The 24,259-nt window shown below is 46.9% G+C and overlaps 1 protein-coding gene across 3 annotated transcripts in view; it reads right to left on the bottom strand.

Annotated features, from left to right (window-relative positions):
* Nucleotides 1–6,126: 6,126 nt before the first annotated feature.
* PARM1 (prostate androgen-regulated mucin-like protein 1) overlaps nucleotides 6,127–24,259 on the bottom strand; it is a 110,349-nt gene continuing 92,216 nt past the window's right edge. For all 3 annotated transcript variants that reach the window (XM_053583411.1, XM_053583348.1, XM_053583452.1), the window contains exons 3-4: nucleotides 19,505–19,583; nucleotides 6,127–9,993 (exon numbers count right to left, since the gene is read on the bottom strand). In XM_053583411.1, coding sequence (XP_053439386.1) covers nucleotides 9,909–9,993; nucleotides 19,505–19,583 — 164 coding nt within the window. In that variant the 3' untranslated portion in view covers nucleotides 6,127–9,908. The remainder of the gene's footprint in view (nucleotides 9,994–19,504; nucleotides 19,584–24,259) is intronic.

The following is a 24,259-nucleotide window of genomic DNA, read 5'->3' as shown; positions in this document are numbered from 1 at the left end:
CAGTGCTGAGGATGCTGCCAACCCCCTACCCCCTTTTATCCCCTCACCTTTTCTTTGTCTTTGTGGGGAGGGTGGGCAGGGAGGGTAGAGGGCGGGCTAGAAGTATGCAGGACGAGGGAGAAAAGAAAGAGGAAACCTGGGAGGGGAGAGTGTTTGGGGCATCACATACAGTGTGAATTGGTCTTTTTTCCATTGGTAGAAACACTACCCCGTTCAGCAGCTCCCTTTATTTCCCCATTACCCAAGCATCAGTCTTATTCTGAAGGAAGTTTGAGTCACCTGCCAAGTAAAGCACCATGACCGGGTGAGATCCAGGCTGAGGACAAGAGGAACATGCAATGATTTGTACACAGAGAACGTTAGGACACCCATGTCGTCACATGGGCAGGAGCGAAAGGAAGTTTTTAGTAACTGCACATGGCTTGCTTGGCTGTGTGTATACATGAAAACCGATTCTTCTTTTCTGCCATTTTTCACCCTTTCCTACCCAACATAAAATGAGTGACAGTGGTTAACCCTACAATGTGGTATCAAGTGAAGATTGTGCTGGAGCTGGGAAAGGGATGAATGTTCCTAGAAACGGAGCCATGTACTGGACAATGTGTGTGTCTTTCTTTTTAGGGAGAGGCTGAGTATCCTCAGCTCTCTAAGGGGCAGTGGCAGCTTGTTAGAGGCAACGTGTTTCTATTGACATTTTGGGGATGTTCTGATTTGGAGTAAGTGGGAAGAACAATGGTTGCTATCACCCTTTTCTAAGCTCTCTTTTGCAGTAGAGAGAAGCAAGAAAGTACAGATCTCGGGAGGTACAGATCTCGGGGGTACAGATCTCTGGAGGTACAGATCTCGGGAGGTACAGATCTCGGGGGTACAGATCTCTGGAGGTACAGATCTCGGGGGTACAGATCTCTGGAGGTACAGATCTCGGGAGGTACAGATCTTGAGGGGTACAGATCTCGGGAGGTACAGATCTCGGGGGTACAGATCTCTGGAGGTACAGATCTCGGGGGTACAGATCTCTGGAGGTACAGATCTCGGGGGTACAGATCTCTGGAGGTACAGATCTCGGGGGTACAGATCTCTGGAGGTACAGATCTTGGGGGTACAGATCTCAGGAGGTACAGATCTCGGGGGGCACGGATCTCGGAAGGTACGGATCTCGGGGGGTACGGATCTCGGAAGGTACGGATCTTGGGGGGTACAGATCTCGGGAGGTACAGATCTCGGGAGGTACAGATCTCGGGAGGTATGGATCTCGGGATGCTCTTCCCTTGTGGTTCTGGTGAGAGCTTGTTTAGGTGAGACATGGAAGGTGGAGAAAAGGCACAGTCATTCTTCAGAAACAGTTGCCACCAGGCGTATGGGTGGCTGTGGCTTCCCGGTGAGCTGCTGAGAACCACCCACTTTTCCAGTGTGGTGGAGAAGGTGATGGTTTGCCAGAAACCCTAGCATTTTCACATTTCCTGCCGGTGGCTTCCTGAACCTTTTTTCCCGTTTTCTTGAAGTTTGTGTAAGATTCTACATTCTATATGAAATCTCTAATTTTGTATTAAAATTTTAACATATATTTCAGGAACACATGAGAGAGTGCTTTTTTCCCCAGCAGATGCCAGTCTCAGAGCCGAATGTTCAGGTGCTGGGCAGGAGGGGAGCGTTTGTCTTTCACACCGCCTGACAGGACCTGGCTGGTGACTGACTTGAACTTTTCAACACTCAGCTCAGCACTATTTGCCATAGCAAATTCCATCCAAGTCCCAAGGGAATTGCTTATGGGAGGACAGAGGTCTGGATTGTCTCACCACAGATGCCTCTGGGTCTGGTGACTGGGAGAAGGTCAGCCTGGAAGCTCCTGCTGTTGAGCTGGTGGAGATTGGCTGGGTGACCTTGACTAGAAGAACTGAGGTGTGGAGGCAACTCAGAGCCTGCCAGGTCATCAATCTTGGGGGCCCTGCTGTTTTTAAAAGATTCCAGGCACTGCCTTGACACATGTGAATGCTTGGCTACAAAGCTGCCTTCAAGTGGGTTCCGTTGAGAGGACCCTCTTCTCTGTTGGACACCTCCCTTTGGCCCAGTTGTCTCACAAAGACAGGCAGTGTGTATGTGCTGGGAACCCTGTGTGAGGATTCTACACAGGAGTGGCCAGAGCATTGACCCTGGAGAACAAGTGTTGGTATTTCAATTCTGCCCACCAAGTGACCCTGGGCACTTTTTTCACTTTTTTTGGCCCTTAGATTCCTCATCCAGAAATGAAGATATTAATAATATCCACATCATTGGGATGTTAGCCTCCAGAAGGTTCTCAGAAGGGTATCTATCTGAGTCATAGGAAGTACTAGATGAGAATCAGCTGTTGTCATTATTACCACCCAAGGAGAGTTTCCCCAGTGCTGGAGCTCCGGGTGATTCTAAGGGTGGCGTGCCCAGCCTGGGCTGCTGCAGACTCATGTGACTCCTGAGCATAAAAGTGGTAGGTGGAGAATAGGAGAGGTTTTCATGAAAATTCTGTGAGATCATGGTGCTCTGTGCTGGTGTCCTATGAGGACAGGAGGGAGGGCAGCTTCCTCTTGGCAGGGGGTAGAAGTGCCTGGCAAGACATACTTGCCTGGGAGCTGACTGGGCTTGCTTTTGGACTGCGTGATAGACACCCTTGAGGGGGGCTGTGTTGGGGGAGAATTTCCAGCATTAGAAGGAGCTATGAGGTCTCAAGACCTAGACATAATTTGATGCCAGTCCCTTGGGTGAAATACGACCAGAGAGACCTGCTTCAGGTCCTATCCCTGCCACTTACTGGACTGTGAATACATGGAGAGCAGAGACCATCTTACTCCCCATGGAGTGCACAAAAGCTCAGTGCATGGATGAGCAAATTCAGTATCAGTTTTCCCATCTGCAAAATGGAGACAGTGTCATGCCCTCTAAAGCTGATGCAAGGATTACATGAACGCCCAGAGACAACCAAGTTCCCTAAAGAATATTAGATTCCCTTCTTTTTCATAGTAAATATTTAAACATTACTCAAGATAAAAGCTCAGTAGTTTGTTGACTCAAACCGATCAGCGCCTTTGTGGTGAAGTGTGTATGCATGTGCCAGAGACTGGATCCTTTAAAGGGGACAATCCTCTCTCCCACAGGTTTTCCCAGTGAGGTCAGTGCTTCCTGAGAGTCATTTATGGTTGAATGCTTTCTGACGAAAGCTATTGGTGAGTGCTTCTGAATTTTAGAGAGTAAAAGATTTCAGGTGAGTTGCTGGTTATGATCTGACATAGGCAAGCTCTAACAGAGAAACTATATTGATCCAGACCTGAGAATTCGCAATTCGCAATTCCTGAGAATTCGCAACACTACCTACCATTATTTTTATTTATTTATTTTTTTATTATTAAATCATAGCTGTGTACGTTAATGCGATCATGGGGCACCATACACTGGTTTTATAAACAGTTTGACACATTTTCATCACACCTGGTTAAGATAGCCTTCCCGGCATTTTCTTAGTTATTGCGTTAAGACATTTATATTCTACATTTACTAAGTTTCACATGTACCCTTGAAAGATGCACCGCAGGTGTAATCCCACCAATCACCGTCCCTTTGCCCATCCTCCCCTTCCCTTGCCTCCTTCTCCCCCTTCCCCGTATTCTTAGGTTGTAACTGGGTTATAGCTTTCATATGAAAGCCATAAATTAGTTTCATAGTAGGGCTGAGTACATTGGATACTTTTTCTTCCATTCTTGAGATACTTTACTAAGAAGAATATGTTCCAGCTCCATCCATGTAAACATGAAAGAGGTAAAGTCTCCATCTTTCTTTAAGGCTGCATAATATTCCATGGTGTACATATACCACAATTTATTAATCCATTCATGGATGGATGGGCACTTGGGCTTTTTCCATGACTTAGCAATTATGAATTGGGCTGCAATAAGCATTCTGGTACAAATATCTTTGTTATAATGTGATTTTTGGTCTTCTGGGTATATACCTAGTAGAGGAATTATAGGATTGAATGGCAGATCTATTTTTAGATCTCTAAGTGTTCTCCAAACATCTTTCCAAAAGAAATGTATTAATTTGCATTCCCGCTAGCAGTGTAGAAGTGTTCCCTTTTCTCCACATCCATGCCAACATCTCTGGTCTTGGGATTTTGTGATTTGGGCTAATCTTACTGGAGTTAGATGATATCTCAAGGTAGTTTTGATTTGCATTTTTCTGATGATTAAAGATGATGAGCATTTTTTCATATGTCTGTAGGCCGTGCACTTGTCTTCTTCAGAGAAGTTTCTCTTCAAGTCCCTTGCCCAGCCTGCGATGGGATCACTTGTTCTTTTCTTGCTTATACGTTTGAGTTCTCTGTGGATTCTGGTTATTAAACCTTTGTCAGAGACATAACCTGAAAATATCTTCTCCCATTATGAGGGGTGTCTGCTTGCTTTACTTACTGTGTTCTTGGCTGTGCAGAAGCTTTTTAGTTTGATCAGGTCCCAGAAGTGTATTTTTGAAGCTGCTTCAATTGCCCGGGGGGGTCCTCCTCATGAAATACTCACCCAGACCGATTTCTTCAAGGGTTTTCCCTGCACTTTCTTCTAGTATTTTTATAGTTTCATATCTTAAGTTTAAATCTTTAATTCAGTGAGAGTCTATCTTAGTTAATGGTGAAAGGTGTGGGTCCAGTTTCAGTCTTCTACAGGTTTCCAGCCAGTTTACCCAGCACCATTTGTTAAATAGGGAATCTTTTCCCCACTGAATGTTTTTAATTGGCTTGTCAAAGATCAAATAATGGTAAGTAGCTGGACTCATCTCTTGGTTCTCTATTCTGTTCCAGACATCTACTTCTCTGTTTTTGTGCCAGTACCATGCTGTTTTGATCACTATTGATTTGTAGTATAGTCTGAGGTCAGGTAGTGTGATTCCTCCTGCTTTGTTTTTATTTCTGAGTAATGTCTTGGCTATTTGAGTTTTTTTCTGATTCCATATAAAACGAAGTATTTTTTCAAGATCTTTAAACTATGACAGTGGAGCTTTAATAGGGACTGCATTAAAATTGTATATTGCTTTGGGTAGTATGGACATTTTAACAATGTTGATTCTTCCCAGCCATGAGCATGTATGTTTTTCCATTTGTTAATGTTTTCAGCTATTTCTTTTCTTAGAGTTTCATAGTTCTCTTTATAGAGATCTTTCACGTCCTTTGTTAGAAAAACTCCCAAGTATTTCATCTTCTTTGGCACTACTGTGAACGGAATAGAGTCCTTAACTGTTTTTTCAGCTTGACTATTGTTACTACCTACCATTATTAAGCCTTTTCTTTGTATGCACATTTAAAGGGATTTTTGACCCCTCTTGTTTGGGAAAACTTGGAATGATGGGGTCTCACTCACTTTTGCGCCCACAGCAAGGCCATAGAACTGACCAGATAGTTGCAGGAAGGGCCTGTCTCAGGAGTGGGTCTCGTTTGCTATCTTCACTCTTCCCATAGTCTCAATACTATGCCCGTGGATGCCAGAAAATTAAACTTATGAAACTGACAGTTCACCTCCGTCATCTAACCCACAAGCCCCACCCACAGTTCACCTCCAGTCATCTAACTCACAAGCCCCACTGGGAACGTGGTCTGTGTCCCTCCCGAGGAGCAAACACATGGGTTTTGTGGCTGCTCTCTCTTCAGAATCAGAAGAGTCTTTGGTTGGCCACTGGGGATTGAAGTGCCATCCTGGATGACTGAAACTTTCTATTTACCTGGCGGATGAGGACAGCACGCTGAATTTAGCTCTTTAGAGGTGAGTGAAGCAAGTATTGAAGGGGTCACTCAGGCAACGCACCATAATGTGACTGGATTATGTGTGGCCACCAACTCATGGAATCACAGAGTTTATTTTCAAATCCATTTTATAAGGCACACAATCTAAGAGTAAACTGACTGCTTGCAAAGTTTTGTCAATCCTGATGTTCTTCAATTCTGCTTCAAGATCAGGAAGACCTTCCTACCATGCAGGAAACACAATTTATTACTGTAGATAGGTTCTCTTTAAGAACAAGGCAGAACTCCTGCATAGGAGAAGTATTGCCCATGTCCATTGAATGGCTTGAATAACCAAGCATATTAAAATACAAATCACCACAACCAGACACAAGCTTTTAACAACTTTAATTGATATAATTATAATTGGTATGTGATATGTCTTACAACAAATGTGGATACAATGACATCAAATGTCAAAGAAGTTTCACATCTTTCCATCTTTAAATGACATTGGCTAACTCACCCCAAGAGAGAAGTCTGGCATTGCCTGCTTGGTTAGCACTTTTACCAGTATCAACTAGCACTTTTAAAATGAAAGTTGAAATGGTGCATTCGTTTGCCCAGAAAAAAAAAAAAAAAAGGAAAAGGTTAAAGGCAAAGAAGGTGAATCAACGTGCAAATTAGCATCTGGCCCAGTTGCAAAATTCATGTCCCAGACGCGAAGGATTCAACCATGCATACTTGCAAGAAAGATAAAGAGCAAACAGATGACATCAAAGAATCCAGAAGACCTCAGGACGGTACAGGCCCGAGGTCCACCACTGTTAGCACTCAAGTATACACTGTGCTACCCTCACTGCCTGGACCCTCACTCAGGAGCCTGGGAAACCTGCGTTCTGGGCCAGACTTTCCTTTGGAAACAAAATCTCTCATTGGTGATCCCAGGCATGGTTAGCCCTGTAATCAATCAGCTGTGCTGGGACATGGGGTGCAGTCTGGACCTGCTGCAGCCATCTAATGTGGCTGGGATACAACTGTCACCTTATAGGATATGTAAGAACAACACACCAGTATAACAGAAAACAAGAAACTGAGCTCACTTAGATAGCCATATAATACTTAAAATGTCTATGAATATTTTTTCTCCAGGAACTGAAACCACTGTAGATGTGATTTCATTAATCCTCACCACACATCTTTGAGGTAGTGTGGTGTGAGGGAAGTCTGAAAGCATCACCCCAGTTTAGAAATGAAACCACCCCAGATGTGCAGCGAGGGCTGGAGATTTCATCGGGGCCACAGGAAAAGAAAACGTTGCACCCCACTCTTTCACCATGTGACATCTGTGGTTGAGGACTGGCTGGTGGCTCCTCCCGCTCTGATGTTCTCTCCAAAGCTTTATGGCTGGTCCTGTCACAGACAGGATGTGCATAGACCCGTTGGAGCCGTTGCCCTTGGGTACAACCAAACTGACTCCTCCTGAATTGAGTCAACCACTGGCATACATTTCAGGGCCATGTGTGCACGTGAGTGTGTGTGTAAGTAACATCTGTAGAATACACTTGCTAAAATCCTTTGGCCAAATCAAAATCAGACACCATACATTTGGCAAAATAAGGCTCAACCCTTAGGTTTTTATATTGACGTAACATCACAAGGAGCAGTAGAGGTTTTGCGGGAAGCTGTCACCTTGCTGAATACACCTGCTTTAGGCCCAGGCCCCTTTCCATGCCCAAGGCACCTGGAATTTAGTGACAGTCACAGGCCCTCACATGCTTGCATAGCAGCCGCCTGTGGTGAGGAGAAATGGGCTCCAAGTCTGTGGTTTGACAGGTCAGGGTTCCTGCGAAGAGGCTGGTCCCTCTGACCCAGTATTTATGACAGAGTACACCTCCCCAAGGGTATTTATGGATGTTTGGTCAAAATGTTTTTGCCCATGGGAGGAAAAAAGTGTATGGAATGTGCTATTTTTATTGGCCTAACCTTTGCCAAACTGCAAGCCCTATGGGGGTGTGTGAGGAAGAAGGGCAATGACCCAAGCCACGCACAGCCAGACGGGCCACCCTCAGTAGCTCCTGCCCGTGTGTCTAGGAAGGTCCACTTTGGTTATCTTTTGCTGTCAATACTCAGAGATGCCATAACCCCCCGGGCCTACTCCTCACTGCCGCGCAGGCTGTGACCTCTCTGTGACCTCATTCTCCTTTGGCAAGCGAGGAGCTCAGAAATAAATGTTTTTCAGAGTGTGGGAGGGCAGATTGCAGAAAGTGGCATTGCTTTTAGTGTCTCTGCCATCGGGCAGCTTAGAAAAGAAAGGGTGGTTTTCATGTCAGGCTCTGCCGGCCACTGCTAGTGACAGAATAAGCCAAGGGTCAGCGAGGTCCAAGTTTAGAAATAAAAACCGACCCATTTTCAAGTTCTTTATGACAACGTAGGATGATAGAACATTTTGAAATAAGTCCTAATGCTTTTTTCCTACTACAGGAAATCAGGACATAAAATGTTGACTGCTCATATCAGATGTTATGGGAGACAGGGTTGCAGCCTGTGAAAGAAAGTTCTCTAGAAAACACACAGGAATTAAAAGATGACCATGCATATCACAAAAATAAAACAGAGCCTATCAGCCAAGAAGCAAATACTTGAAGGATAAAAGTTTAACACATCATTTCATTAAAAATAAAAAAAAGCACAACTGATCTGTGGTGTCAGTAACCCAGTCTTGGCACTGTTGATACTTTGGACCACACAATTCTTTGTCTTGGTGGGTTGTGTTTGGTAGAAGGCTTGGCAGCATTCCTGGCCACAGGTCACTAGCAGCACCCCCACATCATGACAATTGAAATTGTCACCAGACATTCCCAAATGTTGGAGTCGGGGACAAAATACCTCCCAATTGAGAACAACACAGTGAAGGGACGACTGTGGGGCTGAACCGTTCTTTCTCAAAACTCCCTGTCAGGGTTCTAAGACTAGGGACCTGGGTGCGCGTTTCTTGAAGGGAAGAATTAGTAAGGTAAGTATAAGGAGAAGAAAGTGGTTAATCATGGTTTCTGTTTCCTATGGGAAGGCCTCACTGAGCCATTGCAGGTAGAATACCAACTCTTTTTAAAAAACAGTTTACAGCCATTATCCAGCAGACAGTAAAGTGGGGGACCGGGTGCTTTATGGCTATAAAGCCAGGGCTGTCTGGGTCCCCTGAGCAGTGGGTGTCGCTGACTGTTACTGGCCATGGATTTCCATGTGCGCTAATGAGACGCTAATGCAAGTCGGCATCCCTCTCCCCCATTGTCTCTGCCAACCTCCCCACCTGCACCGTCCCCCACATGCCGCCCCACTTGTCTCCAGGACGCAGCCTTTCTTATACCCTTGTTCCTGTAGAATTGCGACTCTGCCGCTTGCCTGAGGGTTGGGGTCCCACTACATCCCAACAGAGCGGCATCCCTCGCAGAGATGGGGATCTGGAGCAGGAGGACAGGCAGAGGGCACCAGCAGGGGTCAGCGGTCCCCACTGCCTCTCAGCCTGCTGGCCTCCTCTGGTACTTCCCGTCTGGTCTCGTCTTTCATTAATCAGGCAGCTAAGAAGCTGTGATTAACTTGTAAAGCCGAGAGGTGTCCTGTCAGGTACAGCCGGGTAAACACAGAGGAAAAAGGAATTGAAAACCCTGCCCATGTGGGGGAAAGCCTTGGGACTCCCAGGCTTTATTTCCTTTCCCCTCATTGATATTTAATGTAATTTCCTGAATAGAATTTTAAGAAATATCTAAAACAGAAATTTTTCCTAAAAAGTAACTTTAAAACAACAATAACAACAACAAAACTCCAACCCAATTGTCCTTCCTAGGGGCCTTCTCCATCTGGGTCCTGCAGTGGGGAGCAGGGGTTGAGGGGGGCAGCAGTCTCCACCACAGTGGTCTGGCATGGCCAGAGTGAGGTGGGCCCATTTCAGCAGAAAATCAGCCTCCACTCACCTTTAAAGAACGTTTTTTTTTCTTTTTGTACCAAAAGGGGAGGTTGTAGCAGCTGGAGGAGAGAGAGGAAACAGAACAACCACACCAACAAAACAGGGCTTAAGATTGTCTGCAGCGTCCATCAGGAACTCGCCAGGGACTCTACTGGGTAAGGGTGTATAAATAAAGAGCAGTCATTCCTCCTCCCGGGCCACGCTCCTTCGTTAGGAGTCATCATACAGAGGGTTGTTGTAGTTTCCCCAGGACCCGTAGTCGTGGTCATCCAGGAGTCTTCCATAGGCGGAATGCCTGGTGGGGGGGAGAGAAGAGGGCTGTGGTTACTTGGAGACCTCGCCCATTGGGGCACAGCGAGATGGAAAGATGTGGTGCTCCTACAGGGACAACAGACCCACCACCACAGACCTCCCTTGCAGGGAGGCCCAGTCCACTAAAAACCACCCTGCAAATAGTGATGGTCCAGCTGGGAGCCCAGCTGGCACCTCTGTTGAGGGCAGCTGGGTCCTTGTCTCTCTCCTGGAAGCAAGAGGAGGCCCTATTTCCATGGTGATCTCATAAGCGGGTGGGGGCAAGGGGAGCTTGAGTTCCTAGCATTGTGACTTAGGTCCCGGGCTTATTTTTTCTTAAAATAGTAACGACACAACCACAACCACTATGGTTATCCCACCTCTTCCGACATTTCCATTGCGTTTCGTATTTGCATGGTGCTTCTATATTCAGTTTTTATTTGGTCCTCAAAATAAAGCCACAGGACAAGTGTGGTTTGTTATTATTCTCTCATGAGGAAAATGGGGTTCAGAGATGTTAACTGATGTGCTCCAAGTCGTCCAACTGAGCTATGAGTCAAATCCCTGCCCCCTGGATCTAAATCCAGTGCTCAGAGCCCAGTTCTGAGTCTGATTAGCACCAGAGTTCAGTGGTGATATGGCTAAGTGGGATTTGCTTAGTCATTCTGGGAATCTCTTTCACAATATTATTTCTATAAGAAACTCTGAGTGCCATCACTTCTGCTAAGACAAAGTCATTACAATGGTCTGCAAAGCCCTGGGATCTGGTCCCTGCTGTGTTTTGAGCATATCAGCTACCGTGAGTGACCCCTGCTCCTTCCGCTGCAGCCACACAAACCTCCTTCCCTTCACTCTCTGGCACACCCTGCCTTAGCGCTTTTGCATTGTTTCCCCAGCCTGGAACAAGTACTGTCCAGAAATTCACAAAGCTTATTCCTTTGTCCCCTTCAAGAGTTTGCTTAAATGTCACCTTCTCAGTGAGATGCAGCCTCCGTCCCTGCCTAACGTTTCTCCCAGTGCCCTTCACCCTCTCACAGACTCTGTGGCCATCTCTTCTGTCATTGCCTCTCTTCCCTAACTGGACCATGAGCTCCACAGATGAATTAGGTGCTTGTTCTGTTTCTTCTTGGCTCTGACTTCAGCAGTGAGGAGAATATTCGGCACATAGTAAGTCTTCAACAAATGTTTGTGGAAGAAGCAGTGTTAGGAGAAAATACATCTCAAGTTTCTCTCAAAACCAAATCAGATGGGAGCTTCCACGGTCTTTGTAAGACTAAAACTAATGATCGGATTAGAAGAACGCCGCAGAATGAGCACTTGGGCCCTCTGAGTTTGGTGCTAGCCTGTGCATGATCACGCCTTGCCCCTGGAAATGCTTATGCCAGGGATAGTACTGAAAAGCATGCCCATTCCCCCCACCTTTTTCTTAGCTAGATAGGAAAATTAAACAAAACAAAAATATAATCTGAGAGGCACACAAAAGCATTTGCTATGCTAATATCTGTTGCTAAATAATTGCTGCTGCTTTTATGAGACTTATTTACATCTGCCAGACATTTGCAAAGAGATGATATTTTATAAAAAAAAAACAAGGCCCTCACTGTGCCTGCTTCAAACTCTTAGCCTTCCGAATTCTGATTTATGTCCTGAAGGCAGACTCAGCTGACCCAGTCTGTATACCTGGACACTTGGAGATGTTCTGCTATTTGCTTTGCTTTTCCTAAAGACCCATCTATCTATCTTCCTTCCTTCCTTCCTCCCTCCCTCCCTCCCTCCCTCTCTCTCTTTCTTTCTTTGAGTCTCAGGCTGTCGCCCTGGGTACAGTGCCATGGCGTCATAGTTCACAGCAACCTCCAACTCTTGGGCTCAATTGATCCTCTTGCCTCAGTTTTTTTTCTATTTTTAGTAGAGATGGGGTCTCACTCTTGCTCAGGCTAGTCTTGAACTTGTGAGCACAAGCAATCCACCTGCATCAGCCTCCCAGAGTGCTAGTATTACAGGCGTGAGCCACCATCCCCGGTTGTTCATTTCTCTTGGTACAAGAAAGGGACCGCAGATAGCAATCCAGAAGCACCAGTGCTTTGGAAGAGGAATTTTGATGGGAATGGAGGAGGTAGTGTTGGTAGATGAAGGCCACGGGCTATCTATGGCCAACACTTCCCCAAATTTAAAACTCACAATTCCAAATTCCCTAATGGGATGGTTGAGAAATGGAAGCTGTAGAATTAACAAGCAAAACTCCGATGACTGCAGCACTGGAGTGGCCCAGCCTGGCGGCCTCGCCTTGTAAGGGGCTCTGGCTTCTTACAGCATTTTTATCACTATCATATAATTTTATTCCCATAAAATGTCAGTTTGGTCAATAGATACATGTTCTTGAATGGGATTTTTAACCCTCTGCTTCTTCATATATAAAAGGAAGTCATTTTTAAAAAAATTGAGTTAAAGTTGTGATTAACTTCAAAGGGTTAAATGAGGTCATGCAGATAGAAGGCCAGGCACAGGACGTGTGCAGCGAATGTGGGGCAATATTACATTTTTATTTTTATTATAATGAAACCTATACCAGTGTGTGGGAAGTCTGCAAATAGTGGAACTTGGTGCTGAGTGAAAAGCCAGTCTTCCTTCCTGAGACTTTGCCCCAGGCTTAGTTAGACACTCAGTTTCTTATATTATTGTTTCCGTATTTGGATTTTTAAAAATTCTTACTCTCCTTGGGTGGTGTCAGAGGGTTAAAAATCCCCTGTCAGGGTTCACTGCCTCTGGTTACCCTAGGCAGGACCGTTTGGTCAGTACGGTACCTGAATCTGCTGTGAGAGGCGCCTTCTGCAAAAACACTAATAAAATGAAGGAAAAAGAGGGCTCTTTACTTTCATGTTCCTTTGCCTTCCCCTTGGGATGAACAGTGAGTGAACAAACCGCTGTCAAGCGAGGAAAGAGGCAAAAGAGATATGGAGGAACCAACATGGGGGTGCAGGGGACCCCAGCTTGTTTAGTGAGTCCGTGATGAGCCTCAGCAGGGGGGACGGGGTGTGCGGGTTCCAGCCTGTCTGGATGACCCCAGCACGGCTGGGCGGGACAGACGCCGTTCTGATGCCTGTGTAAAGGGAGAATGATTGCCGAGCAGGTTAAAAGCTCTAGCTCAGAACTTCTTAACTCACACAGCATTTTGCATGCAAATGCGCGGCTCTCAGATTACCATTTACATTGTCTGTGAGGTAAAAAACAAAGCAAAACAAAGCATTCCCATTCCTGAGAGCAGGAAAGCGGGACTGAGGTTCACATGACTTTGTCAGAGTTACTTAAGGGTCCCAGCTGATACCGAAACCAAGGTCTCCTCTGTTTAGAAGGCAACATTGCTCCATCTAATTTCAGTCTGAACGGCAATCTGTACGACTGATGTCATCATCAGGTCCAAGCAATTTTGTTCACTCAATTTCTTCATAAAGACAGTGCTGACGGTGCTGTAGCCACGTTTCCTATCTGCTGCAACTTGGCTGTCTTAGATGGTGAATTCCTTGGGGGCTGACGGTGCCTTCCTTTTCTTTTAGCTACCTGAACACCTAATACGTTGCTCTTGGTGCAATGCCTATGTCCTAACCACCATATGTGATAACTGCTTACATCCAGTGTCATGTAAATGAGTGTGTACGGAGTTCACTTGGTCAATATTGCCTGTGGAAATTCACTGCACAATACAACTGCCACAGAGTGAAAAATCTCATTAAGGAGTATCAGTAGCCAAAGCTGCCATCTGTCTTTAAATATAGGAAGGGGAAAGAGTGATGGCCATCTGCCATGTGATGACGTGTGCACAGTCCCTGCTGACCAACAGCACTGCCCTCACTGCCCAGGAAGCCAACTACAGCCCAGGGTCAAAGGAAGGCCTGGCTTCTTCTCAGCCCTTCCCTCACAGCTTCAGTCTGCAGCGCTTTCTAGGGGAAAGCAGCAGTCCTCACTCCCTGCTCCTAGGTGGTGACCCTTTGTTGGTGACAAATGATATTGATAACATTGGTGGTTTGGGGCCTTCATCCCCACTGCAAAATGGCATCTATTTAAAATAATTGTACGATCAGTGCTTAACAGAACTCAATAGTCTTTGAAAGCGAGTGAGTGAGGTCTTCCATTATCCTTGTGTTGAAGCAAAATATATTTTAGAAAATAGCTTTTGTTTCACAAGGGCCAACCCCAGTTCTCCCAAGCCCGTTTAGTTTATTTATGACCACACCCCCCAAAGCCTTGCTGCTCAATCGGCAGTGCCTATCACGTGTTAAGAAAGAGGGAACACGGGCCATGAAGTGCCTATCATGTGCTAAGGAGGGAACAAGGCAACAGCACGGCTTAGAGCTGGGAAACACGGCTGAGCTCCCAGCTCTTTAGCCAGTCTGAACAACTTAGACTCTTACTGTCCATTAGCAAAGCTGTCTGGTGCAGCTGACACTCTCTCTCTCCCCCTCTCTCTTTTTCTTTGATTCTGTTGGTGGCTCTGTTTCTGATTGTCACTCCCTGCCCGGCTTCTTTGATTTAACCATTTGCTGAAAACTTCCCATCTCCTTGGCCTTATTCTGAGAGGTATGCGGCTGATACCTCAGTGAGGGAAACAGACCAAACCCCCAGTCCTCAGGGGGCTTACACTCAGGGGAGAGAGAAAGGATGAGTAAGATGGAAATAATCACACGGTGGACGACACGGAGCCGATGGCGGCACTGAAGCCGACAAGGGTGAGGACTTCCAAAGGGGGTGAGGGCTGCAGTGCTGAGCTGAGTATGGTCATCACCAAAGATGGCACCAAGACGTCCTTTGATGAGAACCCGCAGAAGCTGAGGAATGAGCCACGGGGATGTGTGAGATGTGCCCTCCAGACAGAGGGAGCGGGACGTGAAAAGTCGGGAGCAAACAACACAGCTGTGTGCTGGCAGTGTCATTTTGTTTAGCAGGCCTGGGGTGGGCACGAACCTGCCAGCCTTGGTGTATGTGGCCGGCACTCTACTCACTGAGCTACGGGAGCCAAGCCAGGAACCGTCATTTTTAGAAATAAACTTTATTTTCTATGTTTACCTGGATGGTCTTGAAGGATATTCTTCTTAGTAAAGTATCAAAAGAATGGAAAAATAAATATCCAATGTACTCAATGCTAATATGAACCAATATGTAAACAATGTCATGCTTACATGAACAATAAAACACAAATATAGTGTTGTACCTCACAACAGCTAGAAGGACTCCATTTGTTTAAAATGCAGTCACCAGAAGACTCACAGCAAAACAAGTGACTTGTAACAAGACGCCTGATAGCCAGGCCCTGCTGTGTCTATCAATCAAGCTCTCCCTGACTTTCGTGAAGGAACAGCCCGTGTTGTCTGACTGAGTTACCATCACACCTAATTATAGGAACATCCACATCTCTGGCCTCAGCAGAGATGGCCTCCTATGCGAGGAGATTATCTCCTGGCTGAATAGCTTTGAGCCAACCTAAACAAAGCAAAACCGACTCACCTGGTTCTTCAACCATCATTACACCTTTCTGCAAGAGGCAGGCAGGGCCTTTGCTTTCTTTTAAAGTTGCAAACAAGCTCTGGAATGAAGAGTGTTCAGAGATAGTTTCTATTTTTGAGTGCATAACACGGATGCGATTTCATAGGTGTTTAGGAATAGCACCATTAAAATAGCCAATGTGGAGTGTGGGGAATGTGGGAGCCGCCATGTCAACACACAGTTAGAGAGCCGAGCTGCTCTGCGTCTCTGTCCCCTCTCCCTCTCCTTGGAATCCCTTCCACCTACTGCACACAATGGCAGGATGGGGGCCGATCTCCCAAACCTCAGGCCCTACTATTGGCCACTACCCTTTCCTGACACCTGTGTGCTAAGTGCTGTCCTGTAAACTACGGCGTTAGCCTTCCGACCCTGTGGCCTCATCCCAGCATGGAATTATAGTATGTGTCACACTGAATCCTCCCAACAGCCCTGAGTTGACAATATCATAGTCCAGTTTTGCAAATAAAGCAACTGAGTCCAGAGTGATTAAGAAACTTGCCCCAGACGCATCTTCTCAGCCACCCATGCAGTCCCTGCAGCCACTCTGCAATCACTACTTTGTTTCATTCTTAAAACAACCTAGAAAGACATGAACTATTAGCTCTGTTATTGCAGGATCGAGATTTTAACTTCCCCAAGGCCACCTGGAGAGTAAGTAGAGGGTGTGCCCTGCCCGTGACGGTGAAGCCCACGCCCTCCTTCACCCCACACTGCCGGTCAGGATAGGGCTCCGAAGCAGAGGAGGGCCCTCCCTACTGTGTCCAGGGCAGCTCATGTTTACAGGCCACACTCGAAGTGGTTTAGGTTATTAAAAGATGTGGCAGAGGACACTGACAAAGCTAGGGGTCACAGGTCCCTGGAGAACAGGAGGGTGAAAACTGATGGCTCATGGAGGACTCGAGGATTTGGGAAGAACAAGGGGTGGTGTTGAGTCACCTTCAGCAGAGCCGGCAGGGCGTGCTGCTCATCCGCTTGTGAGGCTGCCCTTTCTAGAAATTTCCCCTTGCGTTTGCTGCAGTAATGCAGGCCAGAAGGTAGTGGTCCCTGTGGGTTCTGAGTTCAGTCACTCACTGCTCCAGCCAAGCGAGCAAAGAGCCCACAGACAGCAGGCCTCTTGTCACGCTATCATTGCCAGAGATTTGGGATGACAGGAGAATAAATTTCCAGCGAAAGCAAAGCCTAACCCTAGGTACACACACACACACACACACACACACACAATTGAACCAGATGCGTTTTTGATGAATGATTAGTGGGGCTTTCCAAGAATCTGGCAAAATAACACTAGAAGGGGTTTTAGAATAGCCGTAAGCTTCATCAGAGCTATTAACCTCCTTCTGGTATCATTTTGCCAAAATAATTAGGAGAAGCAGAAAGGGGTTTTCCTTAGGGAATTTCTGAAAAAGAGGTCTGATCACTGCCCGTCCTGACGTGTATAAGACCAAACTTAAGTAGCACAACAGATAAATACTAGTCTCCTATTTATACCACCGTGGAACATTTTTACATTTAGGAGAGAGAACCTAGATGAGGGAGAGAAGTTATGATTAATTCAATTTAATCATTCACTTGATCTGTCTGGTGCTCAGAAGCCCTGGGTAAAAATATCGTTTAAAATAAAATTTTAATCAGCACTCATCAGAACAAATTGTAACAGCCTGCTTGTTCCTTGCGAGCACAGTAAGTTCTGTGGTGGCAGAGCAGTGTCGTCACCAGCAGGGCCCCAGTGCTCAGAAGAATCCCAGGCAGGAGGCGGGCACCCAGCGGCCACTGTTGAGGGCCATCTCCCAGGGTCCTTCCAGTTTACCACCCTGACAGCTGCTGATGATGTTGGCAGTACCACATATTTGGGAAGTAGTATCATTAAGCATTAAGCCCCAAGCAATGCTCCAGGGTAGTTAGAACCAACGCCCTTGTTTTACAGATGAGGGAGATGAGGGCCGGTGATGTCCCATAACACGCCCAGGTCACAGTGCTAGAGAGTGACAGAGCTGGGACTAGAATGGAGGTACCTGCAAAGCTAGTGCTGGCTTAAGATGGTGAACTTGAACCCTTGCCTAAGGTCAAGAGCAGCAGTCCTTTAGCTCGTCCTGACAGCGTTCTCGGGAGGTGCTTCTGTCCTGCTCCAGGTCCCCCTGAAGGTTGTATTTTTGGTGGCACAGCCCTTCTGAGTCTCGCCATTGGTGACTCCAAAAATATCTCTAAAACTTATGTGTAAATTCTCTTTTGTGGGCGGGGGTGGGGCCAGGACGTATATTTCAAGAGATATTTGGTTACAAAATGGGAATGAGGTTCTCAGAGTAGTTCATAAAAGCTAATTTAACTCATAATTAAAGTACAGCCTGTCTGTGGTGATAAACTAGTAATTAAACCAGATGGAAAAAGGTACCATTCAGTAAGATATAATTTATAAATTAAGTTTGCTGCTCAAGGAAATACGGACTTAATGAAGGGAGTTTTTTTAACCCGAAGGGGACTTCTGGATGTTCTTATAAATCTCTTGTTAGACACAGGCCCCGCTGGCCTTCTCTTTGAACCTGGTCCTGTTCTTGGCACCTTAGACAACACAGTTGATGTTACCAACGTACTCTCCTGTCTGCTACCAGGGCAGGCTGATTTGGGGAATTTCTGGCATGTTTAGAGCACAAGACATGGGGAGGGCAAAGGGAGGGGGAGGGGTGTGCCCACTCCCAGGTGGCCGTGGGGACGCGGTGGCCTTGGAGCTTGTTTACTATCCCGTTTATCAAGCAGCTGCTCACGGATCAAGTCCGGGTCTTCACGGAGCTTACATTTTTGTGGCAGATAAGAAGCGATAAACAAGCAAATATATGTTAAAAAATTAAAAAGACTGGACCATACTAAGAAGCAGACTGAATGTAATCCAGGCACTCAGAGGGTAAATAACAAGCGCACTGCCAGCCAGCACGGAAGGAAAGTCCTCGGGCTGGTGGGCAGGAGGAGAGAGCCTGCTGTGTGCTGGGGACTGAGGAAGCCAGTGGTTGGAGTTCCCTGGTTCAGAGGGAGTGGGGACGATGGACAAGGAGGAGAGCAGGGGTGGGTCCGTCACGACCTTGAGGCCACCCCGAGGAAGAGTTACAATTTATCCTCAGCTCAGGAGCCCTCTGGGGGCTTTTAAGGGAGGGAGCGGCGGGGACAGAACACTTTCCACGGAGAGGGCTCTCTGGCCGTGGCCAAGGGTGGCCGTGCTCACCGTGGCAGCCCATGTCCTTTTATCCCTCACTGTGGACACTGCACAGGCTGGCAAATAAGACTGCCCCTTGCCATCTGGCATTTCACAGCTGGAAGGACACTCAGCGTGTGAGTAATGTGGTTTAGAGGCTTTGATTTCACAGTGCAATAAAAACAAACACGTGACTCACAGAGCTACAGCTCTCTGTCTGGCTAAGGAAGGCAAGATTCTAGGCCACTAGCTGGGACCACCATCATTTCACAGGAGAAAAGATGTGTTAGAACTGAAAACAGAGGGACACAATCTCAGGGGAGAACCCCAGCTTATAGGAAACACGGCCCTTCCCTTATGCTCCTCACACTTTTCTTTAGAACCCATGAGAACCTCATTAGCAGATGGGGCAGGAATCTGAGGATCAGTATTCTGAACATTAGCATTTAGGAAGCACTGAGTCCACCCTCAACCCCACCGGAGAGGTGGGAGCCTGGATAGGCCCGCAGCCTTCCCGGGTGACAAGGCGAGGTCAGGGCACAGAGTCAGGGTTCTGTGTCCTGACTCCAGGTTAATTCTCGTCCCATTGCATCAGCACACAGCTGTATATTTCAGCATATTTCTTCTGCTCTGCTGGGGATTGGACAATGTACAGATCCCGTCTGTGTGGGGCCTCCAGCCGTTCTCACCCCACCAAGGTTTCTGAGATGCCTACTCAGGGGCAAGCACTCAGCAACACGGGGGCAGCCTGGTGAGGTGGGGGCCTTTCCTTGGCCAAGAAGGGGAGGGTGTGTCTCACCTGATCTTCAGGTAGGCTGCGACACCAAACACCAGCAACACCCCTGCAATGACCGTCACGGTGATGGCCGCGATGCTGCCTGCGGGGGGCGGGGCACAGGACAGAAGACAGAAGTCAGAGTTGAATCACCCTCTGCCCGGCCCCGATATGAAAGTCAGAGCAAGCACAAAACCCAGAAACTTAATTCTATTACCAAAAATGTTTTTATGCCACATGAAGCTGGGTGAATGGTGAATATTTATTTCAATGTTTATCAAGAGCTTCGGCTGGCCCGGAAGTCAGGGAACAGTACTCAGTAATATTTGATTATCTTTTAAAGAATGACACGGCTCTGCCGCTGTCACTGCTGCTGTTGTTTGCTGGGCAGTGGATTGTAAATTTCCTGAGGTCCTGTTTTCCTCTCTTACAGGCTCTGGCTCATCTTTCCATTACTTGTGAGATACTGGGAGATGTGCGATGCTTTATACTACAAAGTGACGTGGTTTTTTTTTTTTTTTTAAGCGAACCACAACCACACAGCTATATTGGTAGTGCCCACTTCAAAAAGGTCATCTTGGTAGGAAACACACTCATCTTAACAATGCCATCATATCAGAGCATTTCTAAAAACCTCTTTGGGAAGGATGTCCAGTTTTCATTTTTGAATAGTAAATTTGGCTTTATAGAGAGTAAAGTCAAGTTTGGTGTATAAAATAAGGTCAAGTCCAATAGGTAACACCATTCTTTTGTTTGTAGAAATAACCAGATACAATTATAAAGTTATGCAAATGTTTTATTCTACAGTTTGAGATCTAGTTCCAAAAGCAACTATTAATGGGCAGTTAAAGAAACCTATCGGGCCTGTGACATCGTAAGAATAAACTTACTGCCGCCAAATACTTCTTGGAAGCACAACACTCTTTCTGTGAGAGTTGTGGACTAATAATAATGTGTATACTTGGTTTTATTTCCCCATGGGAATGCCAGCACTCAACTACACCCTTGTGCCCTCACACTTACAGCGACTTTTTGGCACTAAAGCTGGTGTCAGGGACCTCATTTACTCTTTAAGGCACTGGGAAATTATTTATTCATACTTTAATCAATGAATAGCACTCTTCTTAAACACACTGGGAAGGGGCTGGGAGGTTTGGAGTGTGAATGCAAGGCTCAGTCATTACTAGCTGTGCGACTGCAAGCTGTTTGCTTAGCCCAGTGTTCGTGATGCACACCTGTTGGGACAGGAGAATGGGCGTGTTCTGCTCACGTCACAGGGGCTAGGGGACGAAATGAGACGCAGCGTGTGTCCGTCCGAGGTGCATGATCCAGTGCCAATGCCCACCTCGTGTCTTAGGTCTCAAATCTTCCCACATTTTTGAAGTGTTATTTTTGTAGATTATTTTGCTGTGGCTCCTTTTATCCTCTGCCCCCAGTGAAGGGCTTTCCTTGGTTGTTCTTTTTAGTGGTCCTTCCACCAAAAGGATTAGAGCAAAGGCCAGTGAGGTGGCTCACGCCTGTAATCCTAAGATTCTGGGAGGCCGAGGCGGATGGATTGCTTGAGCTCAGGAGTTTGAGACCAGCTTGAACAAGAGTGAGATGCCATCTTGTAAAAACTAGCTGAGCTTTGTGGTGGGCCCGTATAGTCCAGCTACTTGGGAGACTGAGATAAGAAAAAGAGGCTTGCTTGAGCCCAAGAGTTTGAGGTTGCTGTGAGCTAATGACATCACAGCACTCTACCAAGGGTGACAGAGTGAGCTGTGTTTCAAAAAAAAAAAAAAAAAAAAAGAATTAGAGTTTCCCTGAGAGGCAAATCAACTACTTATTAGCTCTTTACTAACTCCCCAAAGTTTCAGGTGATAGAGACTACGTCAGACATCCATGCTCTCACTGGTGATACTTTATAAAAAGAGAGTCAGAAAAAAGAACATGACTAACAGGAAGACTTCGGACGTGGACGGACCAGACTCACCCACGCGCCCGGTGCAGACCTCGCACACTTCTGGACATTCAAACATCCATTCTTTGCTCCCGGAACCTTCTGAGCCAGACTAACATATTTATCAGTATGATTCTCTTTCTCTTTTTACTAAAGACAGAACTATGGCACCCAATGCTCACAGGTGCAGATCGGGCCAGACGGGGAAGTTTGAGGTCAGATCCCCTTATGGAAAATTCCTCTCCCACTTTGCGAGGTTGCTCTGGGCTTCTTGGCCTCCAAACTGAGCTGGGAATAGGATAATTCAAATTCACTGATGTAAAAGCTCTTTTAAGAGCTTGTGACCAGTTATTATTGCAAAGTAAGGAGATGGGGTATTTTAAGATTTGGAAAGATACAGTTACTGCAATTAGGAGCAGATAAAAAAACTGATTAAAAAACTTTTAATTTAATATCTCTCTTTCAAAAAAGTGGAGGAAGAGAAAGAATATAACTGATTTCCCTCTAGGACACTTCTCTTGCCTCAGCCATAGTTTGCCAAGGAAATTGTAGGCTTGACCTTCTTCGAAGTTTCTTCCCTAACTCTAAGCAGTTGGGTCTCCTCCAGCTCTGCGATTTACTGAATTTATTTATACACCATCCCTTTCTAAAGATAAATCATCTAGTTCTTCCAGCTAAAGTGCTGATCTTTTTTTTTTTTTCTGTGAGACTGCAAGTGATAGAGTTGCTGCTTCTCTCCCCACCCCCGAACAGGGGCTACCTGGCTGCCCCGGGTAGCCCCCGTCTTCAGAGGGGGCCCTTCAAGACCACCCTTCCTTGTACACAGAATGCATCAGCCTGTGCGACTAAGGCTGGAATTAGCTGTTGATTTTCCACCTGATGGGCCCTTGAGGGCAGCTGGACAAAGGGCACTTCTCAGAGTGGGTACTGAGGCCCAGGGGCACAAGATTGCCCAGCGGGTGCTCAAACATGGTAATTAACTGTTCTGGCACCCACTGGCTCTTCTCAGCGGTATAAGCCAGGAACCAGTGTCCTCCAGAGGCAGAAGACCTTGGTGGGGTCCCAAGCCTGGGCCATCTTGTATCCCAAGCTTGCTCTCACCCCCCACGGCAGCTGCCTGCGGAAGCCGCCTGTCCCCTCCATCCCCGGAGGGTCCACACCTGAGTGCCTCACGGTCTAGGCATATGGAAGGCTGCTAAGTTGCGTCAGCAGAACTTTAAAAGGTGACTGTAAAAGCTTCATTTCCTCCTTGTGAAAATAGATGCCATTTCCTCCTGAGTTCTGTTTAAACACACTGGAATTCCCCTTCCCCTACTCTTTCTTTTTTCAAGGTGGGGCAGGGAGAGGAAAAATGAGGCAGGTGTTGCAGGGGCTGGGAGGCTCGCCCCGCAGGGAAGTCACAGGACGCAGGGGGTGGGGGTGGGGAGGTGGGCGGCATTCCGGCCCTCCTGACAGGCTCGCCAGTTACAGACTGGGTGTGTGTCCTGCTGTAAAGTCCTTGACTGGGCAGAAATTAAGAGAGAACGAGAGGAAATTCATCTGTATATTTTATAAGCTAAGGTACGAGAATATGCCACTGTGCCAGCACATTCCACTCTGCTAACACGTTCTGCCTAACCTGGGGCCGTTCAAGATCCGTGAACAAAGCCTCCTTGAATCTTCGGCCTCCCTGAAGTCTGGAATCTGTCAGGGTTGCATTTTGTCACTTTCACGAGAATCTAGGACAAGGATAAATGGTATTGGATGGTCTCGGGTGAAACTTTGGGCTGGCGCAGTGCCAAGACCTTCCCAGCTATCACCTCACTTAACTCTCTCTGTGATGTAAGTGGAATTCCCATTTTATAGATGAGGAAGTTAATAAACTGAGCCCCTGGTAAATTTTCCGTGTGGTAAGGGATGGACTGGTATGTGCTCCCAGGACTGTTCATGCAGGTTTTATATGTTTAATCATTGATACACCAGCTCTCCTCTCCGAGCAGCCAGCTCCTAAATGCCAGCTTTTCTAAGAATCTTTCCCTGACTTCCCCGGGTAAATTACAGGGTTACCGTGTGTTCTGAGATCTTGGTCCTGTACCTTTTCAGCACTCTGTGCTGTGTTACGGGTTTTCCAGGGAGCTCATAGCCACCTTCCATCTCTTTCCATTTCTTTGTGTTCTTTTAGCTCCAGGCATAGTCTCTGGCCCACAGTGGGTCTGTAACCCATTTAGTGTGGACTAAATATAATATTGCAGGAAAAGTGATGGCTGGACCACAGTGACGCTGGTCACTGTGCTGGGACAGTTGCCAAGTGGCAGCTGCTGCCCTTCACCTGGGATTCCTGCTGTGGCCCCACTAGGCTCCTGCTCCCAGACTGTGTCTGTGGTCCTATCCCCTCAGCCTGTGACCCCCCATGCTGTGCACCTGGGAGTCCCCAGGGTGACCAAGGTTTTTAGCTGGAGCGGAGCTTGTTTAGGAGTAACTGTCTGAATAGGGTCAGATAATAGCCTGGGAGCAGCCAGAGCGAACTCCTGGTTGGACTGCTGGGCTGGCCTGTTCTCCACTTCCCCTGCCCTGGGGAGGGAGGTTGACCCCCAGGTTCTCTGTTCCGTACTCTGTGGTGGTCCTGGAGTAATGGGCCTCTACATCTGTCTCTCATGCCACAGACCCGGGCCTCTTGGTGGTCACTCTCTGTCCTTGTCCTGTACTCAGGAGGGCTCTACTCCCACCCCAGCCTCCTCCCCCTCCCTAACCACAAAGGCCATCCTGCCTTCTGGGGCCTGATGACATCCCAAACCTTAGGTGTCCCTCTGGGAACTCTTCTCACTGAGGGATTCCTTCCCCTTTTAAACAGGAAAAAACAA

The sequence above is a fragment of the Nycticebus coucang genome, chromosome 1 (assembly GCF_027406575.1).
Source record: "Nycticebus coucang isolate mNycCou1 chromosome 1, mNycCou1.pri, whole genome shotgun sequence".
Lineage (NCBI taxonomy): Eukaryota > Metazoa > Chordata > Mammalia > Primates > Lorisidae > Nycticebus > Nycticebus coucang.
The sequence above is the reverse complement of the archived record's forward strand: the minus strand, read 5'-3'. Positions and strand labels throughout refer to the sequence as shown.